The sequence below is a fragment of the Melanerpes formicivorus genome, unplaced genomic scaffold (assembly GCF_026170545.1).
Source record: "Melanerpes formicivorus ecotype bairdi unplaced genomic scaffold, bMelFor1.0.p_v2 SCAF_2, whole genome shotgun sequence".
Taxonomy (NCBI): Eukaryota; Metazoa; Chordata; class Aves; order Piciformes; family Picidae; genus Melanerpes; species Melanerpes formicivorus.
This window is the reverse complement of record NW_027142354.1, coordinates 56073535-56083784: the sequence shown is the minus strand read 5'-3', so window position 1 is coordinate 56083784 and position 10250 is coordinate 56073535. Positions and strand designations below refer to the sequence as shown.

The 10250-nt window shown below is 58.0% G+C and overlaps 1 protein-coding gene across 1 annotated transcript; it reads right to left on the bottom strand.

The window, feature by feature from the left end:
• Window positions 1–3072: 3072 nt before the first annotated feature.
• On the bottom strand, window positions 3073–10001 carry ARSI (arylsulfatase family member I). The gene is made up of 2 exons (XM_068148208.1): window positions 9008–10001; window positions 3073–6669 (listed from the first exon to the last, which is right to left on the bottom strand). Exons 1-2 carry the CDS (start codon window positions 9325–9327, stop codon window positions 5268–5270), a joined length of 1722 nt encoding a protein of 573 aa, XP_068004309.1. The 5' UTR covers window positions 9328–10001; the 3' UTR covers window positions 3073–5267.
• Between the last annotated feature and the right edge of the window lie 249 nt (window positions 10002–10250).

The following is a 10250-nucleotide window of genomic DNA, read 5'->3' as shown; positions in this document are numbered from 1 at the left end:
CCCCACACCAGGGTCCACAGGCAAGAACTCCCCTGTGGATATGGCCATGGATGCTTGTGAACCCCCAGAAGGTGCCATGTGGCTCCCTGGGGCCATCATGTGTGTGCTGGATCTTGGGGGGAGAAACCACTACAAAACCACATGTCTGCTCTTGGACCCCTGGGAGGGAAAAGGACTTGACTGGCTGGCATGAGATACAGCCCCTGGTCGAGAGCACCCTCCCCCCAGCATGGGGTACCCAGGGTGAGCTCTCACATTCCCACCACAGCAGTTTGCTGAGATGTCCATCACCTTGCCTGCTGCTGGGCTTCTTCATTTCCCTCTCTCAGATGGAAGACACATGTGGGGCTGGAGAGGCTGCAAAGTACCCTGAATCCTGCCTGATTCATCCCATCCCCCTCTCCATCCTACCCCTGTCAGATCCCTGCCCCCATCTCTATCCCATCCCAACTCCATCCCCATCCCTATATCCAGCCTCATCCCCAGCCTCATCCTATCTCCTTCCTCATCTCCATCCCGTCTCAACTCCATCCATCCCTGTTCCATCTCCTTCCTGACTCTCTGCAGCCAGCAGGGTGGAGACAGCTAGTCTATGCCAACAGAGCAGAGGCAGACACGACTCCTCCACCCCACCCTGCTCTCTTCTGCTCCCAGCCCAGAGCCTCAATGGCCTCAGACATCTCCCTCTGCCCCACCCCGATCCTGCACTCGGCTCCTGCCCAGGGTTTGGAGCAGCTTTGGGCTTGCCCAGGGCTGTTGGGAAGGAGGGGAGCACTTGGCTTGTCCATGCAAACACATCTCCTGGTGCAGCATCGGGGCTGGGCAGGGAACTGCACTGCCTGAGCATCTCGGCAGCTGCTTTAACCCCTCTGCAGCCAGAGCGCACAGGCACTTCCAGGGAGCTTCACCAGTGCGCAGACAGGGTTCTGGCACATTGCTGTGTTTTTCCCCACAGAGGCCATTAATGAGCAGTGGTGGGAGGGAGAGCTCCCACTGCAGCCACCACCTGCCCCTTTCCAGCCCAGTGTTCAGGCAGAGCAGGACCAGAGACAGTGGTGAAGGACAACTGCTGTCCTCAGGCTTGGAGGCACTGAGCTCTCCAAGCACCCAGGGGTGCTCCTTACCTACATTTCCTCTGTGCTATCAGGGACTACAACCTTTTCTCAACCATTTCATTTTGTACAAATTCAGAATAGATCTCCTTTTTTAATTACACAGGAAGAAAGGGAGAGAGGGAGGAAGGAAGGAAGGAAGGAAGGAAGGAAGGAAGGAAGGAAGGAAGGAAGGAAGGAAGGAAGGAAGGAAGGAAGGAAGGAAGGAAGGAAGGAAGGAAGGAAGGAAGGGAGGGAGGAAGGGAGGAAGGGAGGAAGGAAGGAAGGAAGGAAGGAGAGGGAGGGAGGGAGGAGGGAGGAAGGGAGGAAGGAAGGAAGGGAGGAAGGGAGGAAGGGAGGGAGGAAGGAAGGAAGGAAGGAAGGAAGGAAGGAAGGAAGGAAGGAAGGAAGGAAGGAAGGAAGGAAGGAAGGAAGGAAGGAAGGAAGGAAGGAAGGAAGGAAGGAAGGAAGGAAGGAAGGAAGGAAGGAAGGAAGGAAGGAAGGAAGGAAGGAAGGAAGGAAGGAAGGAAGGAAGGAAGGGAGGGAGGGAGGGAGAGAGAGAGGGAGGGAGGGAGGAGGGAGGAAGGGAGGAAGGGAGGAAGGGAGGAAGGAAGGAAGGAAGGAAGGAAGGAAGGAAGGAAGGAAGGAAGGAAGGAAGGAAGGAAGGAAGGAAGGAAGGAGGGAAGGAGGGAGGGAGGGAGGGAGAGAAGAAGAAGATGGCCCCAAGGCCATGGCTGGGCTGAGTGCACGAAGCCAGCATCAGCCCAGCAGATGAGAGTCTGGAAGGGAAGCAAGACCAGCTGAAGCTCCTCATTAGCGAAAGCAAAGGGAGAAAAGCGAGCATGTTTGCATGGAAATTTCCATTTTTGAAAGGGGGAAAAAAAAATACAAGAAAGACTAAACTTGGATGTGTTTATGTAAATATGGAAATGAAAGCTGCTTCTTGAGCCTTGCCACCGCCCCACACGGCCGGCCCCACTCTCCTGCTGCCTCTGGCACTGATTCCCCCTCTGCCACGACTTGTGCCCGAGCTCCCCACAGCCATCATCGCCCTCTGCCCCCCTCCCTTGGCTCAGCCTCCCGCAGTCTCCTTCAACAAAGCCTTGCTTTCTATTCAGCAACCAGTTGGCTTTATCAGATAGCAGCTGATGCCACTGCTGACAGGCACACAGGTGGCACAGGTGCCAGGGGACCGGGCTGGCCCCCTGAGGTACTTCAAAGATGTTCAGCATCCTCCCAGGGCTTGCCTTGGCTGGGATGATGCTGTGGGGACCGCTTCCCACGGCGAGGTGTGCTAAGGAAGCTCCCAGGGCTTGCCTTGGCTGGGATGATGCTGTGGGGACCACTTCCCATGGCGAGGGGTGCTAAGGAAGCTCCCAGAGCCTGCCTTGGCTGGGATGATGCTGTGGGGACTGCTTCCCATGGTGTTGAGTGCTAAGGAAGCTCCCAGAGCCTGCCTTGGCTGGGATGATGCTGTGGGGACTGCTTCCCATGGTGTTGAGTGCTAAGGAAGCTCCCAGAGCCTGCCTTGGCTGGGATGGTGCTGTGGGGACCACTCCCCATGGCGAGGTGTGCTAAGGAAGCTCCCAGGGCTTGCCTTGGCTGGGATGATGCTGTGGGGACCACTTCCCATGGGGAGATGTGCTAAGGAAGCTCCCAGGGCTTGCCTTGGCTGGGAGAATTCTGTGGGGGCTGCTCCCCATGGCAAGGGGTGCTAAGGAAGCTCCCAGGGCTTGCCTTGGCTGGGAGGGTGCTGTGGGGACTGCTCCCCATGGCAAGGGGTGCTAAGGAAGCTCCCAGAGCCTGCTTTGGCTGGGATGATGCTGTGGGGACCACTTCCCACGGTGAGGGGTGCTAAGGAAGTTCCCAGAGCCTGACTTGGCTGGAAGGATTCTGTGGGGACTGCTCCCCACGGGGAGATGTGCTAAGGAAGCCTGGGGCTGTTGGAGGAGCTGAGCCTTCCTCTGAAACCTGTCCTTGCTGTCACCACAAGGGGCGTGCCTGTAGGGATGTGGGGAGCTGGTGGGACAGGCGGGCAGTGATGGGAGTGCAGGGCGCAGCTGGGACCAGCACACACACACACAGAGTGCCACGCTCAGGCTCTGCAAACTCCTTCCCAGCCCTGCAAGAAGAGATCTCTTCTGCCTCGCTGTCAGCTTGCTCTTTATTTTTTTTTTCCCTTTCCCTTCTTGCTTTGTTTCTATAGAAAATCCCAATTCCCCCAAATAATCCAGCTCAGAGTAAAGAGTGGGGAGGGGGGGGGGGGAGAAAGAAAGAAAAAGCAAAGGATTACAAACGTGTCACTTGCATTCTCCTCCCGTCCCTCGCACAGGGAAAGGTATTCGGCGTGCAGGCTGCCAATTGTCACATCTTTCAATGACAGGCTTTTAAATGAATGTTGTTTTGCAAGGGGGGGGAAGGGGGGAGAGAGAGAGAGAGGGGAAAGGAAAGGAGGGAGGAAAAAAAAAAAAGGAGGGGGGGGGTGGGGGGGGAGAAGAGGGAAAAAAAAAAGCAAGCCCACACTGCTCATCCAAGAGCTGACAAGTCCTAACGGGCCTCATTTTTCCAGAGACAAAAATAACTATTTTCAAAATTCACAGCAGGGCCTTCGCCTACACACGCTGCACCAAGAGAAACCTGTGGGGAGAGATGTAAAACACATTGTGTCAATGGAAATGCACCCTGCATCCCAAACGCTTCCACAGCTATTTACCCTCCGTCGTCCTCGCCGGCGTGCGGCTGCCGGAGGCAAGGGCGTGCTGCGGCCCGGCCGCCTGCCTTCCCGAGCTGCCGGGCCCCCCAGCCTGCCCCTGGGGGGGTTGTGATGGGTGAGGGCTTTCCCCTCCCTGCGTGTCCCCATCTGCAGCAAGAGGCTGGGGGGTGATGTCCCTGCCCCGTCCCTGCCCCATCCCCGCCATGGCTTTGAAGTCCTGCAGCTACAGAGCAGCACGTCGGTCTCTGCGGCGACCTTCTTGAGATCTTCCAGGTTCAGCAGCAGGGATGTGGGGGCAGGAGCAGGTCTAGCACTGGGAAGGGGCAGCAGCGGGTGGCTGGCTGGTTGGATGTGTAGGATGCACGTGCCCACAGCCACGCACACGTCAACGCCAGCTAGGGAGCACTGTGGATGAAAGAGTCTGCTGGGCGGCTGACCCACGTGAAGTCCATTAGACTTTGAGGCCAACCTGCCTCCCAAACTTGGGGCCATGGAGAACCATCTGTGACAGAATCACAGAAACACAGAATGGTAGAGATTGGAAGAGACCTCTGAAGAACATCTAGTCCAAAACCCCTACTAAAGCAGGTTCACCTAGAGTAGATCACACAGGATTGTGCCCAGGCAGGTTCTGAATACCTCCAGGGAAGGAGACTCCACAACCTCTCTGGGAGACCTGTTCCAAGTGCTCTGTCACCCTCAAAGTACAGAAGTTTTTCCTTATGTTTTGCCTTATGTTTTTCCTTATGTTCTCTGAATGCATCCAACCACGCCTCCACAGGCCACAGATCCCCACTGGGGCTGCTCCCAGCCCCCACAAGCCAGCAGAGAGGAAAAGCCACCACCCCATATCAAATCCCTGTAGCAGCAAGGCTGAGTCCAGCCTTGGTGACCTCATGTCTGACACCCATGATCAGGAACCCATCCTTCCACAAAGTGCAGCAGGGAAGTGATGTGATCTTGGGTTTGGGGAGGTCCTTGAGTTCCCAGAGCAACACCAAAGAAGGAGCAGCAGGCAGAAAGTCAGAAGCGTGAACACGGAGGGAAACAGCAAGGAACAGCCTGCAGGACAACCTCTGCATCCCTACCCCAGGGTCCTGCATTTCCTCCTGCCACTTCATGGCCAACACTTAAAGCTTGTGATTGCCCGCAGAGTCCTTGAGGAAAGTGTCCCTCTCTTTGGCAGGAGCTGTGGGCAGGTCAGCCCAGCCCAGCAGACTTCTACACCGCTGCCGAGCCACACAGCTGAGCCTGCATCCTCCTTCCTCACCTGTTGACACCACCTCCCTGTGTCCAGCCATCCAGCCAGAGAGGGGAGGTGTTTTAGGGTGAACCCTGGGGCAAGTGAAAGCAAGAGGTTGATGGCCACCTCCCCGTCTGCCCCTCTCCCTTGGCCCCACCCCAGGGCACTGCTGTCTGGAGCTCCACCCTTCTCAAGCTGGGTCAGTGCTGGGAGAGTCCCATCAGATGCGGTTGGACATGAGCCTGGTGTTCAGCTTGCGGAAGAAGGAGCGCAGCTTGCAGATCTTGCACTTCTTCTTCTTGTTCCTGCTCTTCAGGGGTTCCCCAACGCCTTCCCACTCCTCCGCATCATCCTCGCTGGCCCAAGGCCCCCAGGCACCACCGTTGAAGTCCGGGTGAGCCCGGGGGTTCTCTGCAGGGTACCTGACAGGGATGGCCGTCCGGTTGTAGTGCACCAGCCTCAGCAGGAGGCTTTTGACCACATCCGGGCGCTGGTCCGAGAGGTCGTAGCGCTCGTAGGGGTCGGCGGTGATGTTGAAGAGCCACACGGACTTCTTCAGGCCGTCAGTGAGACGCTCCAGATTCCACCAGCTCCCTGGGAAGTTGGTCAGCGTCTGTGGAGGGATCCAGTCGCTGTACCCGGGGTCACCAGTGAGGAGCTTCCACTCCCCAACCCTGATGGAGGCTTGCACGGCCGTGTTCCAGATGCCGAAGCCATCCTCCAAGGAGCCGTACTTGGCGTGGTTGTACAGGGGGTCGATGTTGTGCAGGATTTCTGTCCGTGGCGACTCCTTGCCCTCGCTGATGGCAGGCCAGACGTTGTAACCATCCAAGCCAGGCACGTTGCTCAGGTTGCCCCTGGCCAGGCTGACAAGAGTCGGGTACCAGTCCGTGATGTGGACCAGCGCCCAGCTGGTCCTGCGCTTGCGCTTGATCAGGGGACTGTGAACGAAACCGATGCCACGGACTCCCCCTTCCCAGTACGTGCCCTTGCGGCCCCGCAGCGGCCAGTTGCTGCCCCCGGAGAAGGTCTGGCCGCCGTTGTCGGTGGAGAACACGATGACGCTGTTGTCGTAGTAGCCGTACTTCTTGAGGGCCCAGGTGATGTTCTTCACCGCCTCGTCCATGCAGGTCACCATGGCGGCGTACTTGCGGCGGGCGACGTTGCCCATGGAGCGGTAGCGGTAGAGGTACTCCTTGGGCGACTGCAGGGGCGTGTGGACCGCTTGGAAGGCCACGTAGATGAAGATGGGCTCCTTCGGGCTGTGGGAGGCCAGGATCTTGCTGACTCGCTGGGCGTAGAGGACTGTGGAGTACTTCCCACTCTGGTCCCAGGCCACGTCCTCCCCTTCGTGCAGGTCGTAGCCGCAGACGCCCGGCCCGTCGCAGTTGTCGTAGGTGTAGTAGTCCACGTTGCCCGTCAGGGAGCCCAGGAAGGTGTCAAAGCCCCGGCGGGTGGGCAGGCATTCCTTCTTGTAGAAGCCGAGGTGCCACTTGCCCACCATGTGTGTGGAGTAGCCGGCCTCCTGCAGCTTCTGGGGCAAGGTGACCTGGTCGAGGGGCAGGCAGTTGGGCTGCCGAGGACGGATGATGGAGTGCTGCAGCCCCGTGTGGATCTGGTACCTGCCAAGGAAGAGCCAGGAGGTATCAGTGGGGATGGGGAGTGGCATTGGGTGGGGATGTGACAGCTCTTTATGTGCTGGAAACCCCCAAATGTATGCACTCAGCCCCATGGAGCAAGCTCCATGCCAGAGACAGACAGCTTCTCATCCATCCAAAAGTGCCAGAAGCAGATGTAGACAAAAAAAGAGAGGGAGCTCAGCAGACACCCCAAAAGCACACTGGGCTGCTCTCCCAGAATGCCACCGGCAGCTGACCCTGCTGCTGCCAACCCCAGGGAGCTGACTGGGCTCTGCCAGGGCTGGACAGCAGAAGCAAGAATTTCATACTGATCCCCAGGAGTTTGCAGTGCCCCACCTGGGTGCCCTCTGCTGCTTTGCAAACTCTGCAGATGCTTGGGATCCCTCTAGAGACACCAGATACCAATGGGCTCCACCACCCCTAGACACTGGGTGCCCACAGCCATAGAAACATCCCTGGGTCTCACTCCTCAGGAGATGATCTGATGTGATCAGCCACTTACGATGAGTGGCGACCTCCCAGTCATAGAATCACAGAATCATAGAGTTATTAGGGTTGGAAGGGACCTCAAGGATCATGTAGTTCCAACCCCCCTGCCATGGGCAGGGACACCCCACATGTTCAGGTTGCTCAGAGCCACATCCACCCTGGCCTTAAAAACCTCCAGGCTTCCACCACCTCCCTGGGCAACCTGTTACAGGGAAAGCCACATCTGGCCCAGCAAACAGAAGGGCCCAGGGTCAGGGGAGTTCTGGCTGCTCCTCCAGCACCCATCATGCCCAGGCTAGCACAGCACTGAACATGCAAGTGGGAACAGCACTGTCCAAGGGCCCAAGGCACTTGCAGATGTAGCACAGAATGATCCTTCAACCCCACAGCCCACCAGCATCTCTTCAGGGCCCAGTGTGACAGCAGCACGGAGTGGACACAGCTCCTTTCTGGTACTCATTGACCTCTTGGCCACAGACCAGCCTCTCCCAAAGTGACATCTGTTACCCAATAGCATCCACATTGTTGGCCTTACCATGTGCTGCTATTTCATAGTTTCATAGTTTCATAGTTTCATTCAGGGTTGGAAGGGACCACAAGGATCATCTAGTTCCAACCCCCCTGCCATGGGCAGGGACACCCCACACTAGATCAGGCTGGACAGAGCCTCATCCAGCCTGCTCTTAAACACCCCCAGGGACGGGGCCTCGACCACCTCCCTGGACAACCCATTCCAGGGCTTCACCACTCTCATGGGGAAGAACTTCCTCCTCACATCCAGCCTGAATCTCCCCACCTCCAGCTTCATTCCATTCCCCCTAGTCCTATCACTACCTGAGATCTTGAGAAGTCCTTCCCCAGCCTTCCTGTAGGCCCCCTTCAGATACTGGAAGGCCACAATTAGGTCTCCTCGGAGCCTTCTCTTCTCCAGACTGAACAGCCCCAACTCCTTCAGTCTGTCCTCATAGGAGAGATGCTCCAGCCCTCTGATCATCCTCGTGGCCCTTCTCTGGACACGTTCCAGCACCTCCACATCCCTCTTGTAATAGGGGCTCCAGAACTGGACACAGTACTCCAGGTGGGGTCTCACCAGGGCTGAGTAGAGGGGGAGGATCACCTCCCTCGACCTGCTGGCCACACTTCTCCTGATGCAGCCCAGGATCTGATTGGCTTTGCGGGCTGCAAGTACACATTGAGAGCTCCTGGTGAGCTTTTTGTCCACCAGCACCCCCAAGTCTCTCTCCTCAGGGCTACCCTCCAGCCAGTCACTGCCCAGCCTGTATTTGTGCCTGGGATTGCCTCGACCCAGATGCAGGACCCTGCACTTGCTCTTATTGAACTTCATGAGGTTGGCCTGTGCCCACCTCTCCAGCCTGTCAAGGTCCCTCTGGATGGCCTCCCTTCCCTCCAGCGTGTCTGCTGCACCACACAGCTTGGTGTCATCAGCAAACTTGCTGAGGGTGCACTCAATGCCACTGTCCATGTCCCCCACAAAGATGTTGAATAAGACAGGTCCCAGGACTGATCCCTGAGGGACTCCACTTGTCACTGGCCTCCACTGGGACATGGAGCCATTGACAGCCACTCTTTGGGTGCGACCATCAAGCCAGTTCCTTATCCATCTAGTGGTCCACCCATCAAACCCATATTTATCTCGTGTGAAGATCAGCCATTGACTTGGGAACCCTTCTAGAGCAAGCCAGCAAGATGCCTTTCTCTGGAGGACCTCCATCATCTGCCAGCACTCAGGGCCATCTGCCTGGCAGCAGCCTGAGCTGAAGAAGGGATGGAAGGGGGGACAGGAGCGGGGTGTGGGCAGGTGCTGGCTTACCTGCCAGTGATCAGCTGGCTGCGGGAGGGGGTGCAGATGGGCTGGATGTAGTAGTTCTCCAGCTTGACACCCTCAGCTGCCAGCCTGTCCAGCGTTGGCGTCTGGATATCGGAGCCGTGATACCCAACGTCGTGGTAGCCCTGGTCATCGGTCAGAATGAAGATGATGTGGGGGGGCCTGGAGAAGGTGGGAGGCAGCGATTTCTCCATGGGGTCTGTGGCCACATCAGCCACCAAACTGGGCTTCATCCAGTCCCAGGATAAGTAACCGAAGCTGAGCAGGCTGACCAGCGAGAAGCCTGTGAGGGCATAGACAGCCATCCCGGAGCACGCCGTGCTGCCTGCAGGGAGAGCTACCGCCCCGGCATCACCTCACCGGCACCCAAACAGGTCTCTCCCTCCTCCGAGAGAGTCTCTCAGCCTAGGGGATGGTCCCCGAAATCCCTGAGGCCGGATTTGCGGGGGCAGCTCCCATGAAGGCACCACTCGAGCACACAAAGAACTCGATCCGCCGGGGCTGGGTTGTCTTCAGTCAAAAGAAAAGGAGCCCCGCGCCGCTCCAATCAAACCCATCTGCAGGGCAGGACGAGTCGACGGCAGCCCCGGAAAGCCTCCCCAGCGCTGCAAACACTCCCTGGCTTCTCGGCGTGTCCTCGATGTTCTTTCTGTTTGCAGAATCCCATAAAAACCCCTGGCTGGAGAGAGCAGCTGCCTTCTCCTCCCCTCCAGCCCTCAGCCTGCCCGCCTATCCCAGCAGCTCGCTCGGGACACGACGATCTTTGCCTTAAACTCCTGCAGAAGAGGGTGCTAAAGTTCAAGCCCAGGGGTGCTGATCCCTCGTCCTCACTCTCTGGAGAGGAGCCGTTCCTCTTCTCTTCCCACCCAAGGCAGAGCGGTCCCGACATCTGCCCGGGACGTGGGCTAAGCCGCCAGGTTTATGGGGAGCCGCAGGCTCAGCCCCTCCCAGCTCGGCAGCTCCAGGAAAAAGGAAAAAAAAGAAGAAGAAGAAAAAGGAAAAACAAAGTGGGAAGCCCCGGAGCGAGCAGGGTCCTAAGCCTGGTGTTCCCTGAGCTGCCAAGGCTTCCCTCCCGGCTTGCCCCGAGACGTGGCACACGGGGCAAGGGCCCTGGTGGGATGTTTGGCTGAAGCCCCTGCAGCATCCAGCTGGGGAGGGCAGCGGGGAGGGCTGGGTGCCCAGGAGAGATGGCTTGGGCCAGCTGCTGGGCTGCCAGAATCTCTCCCCT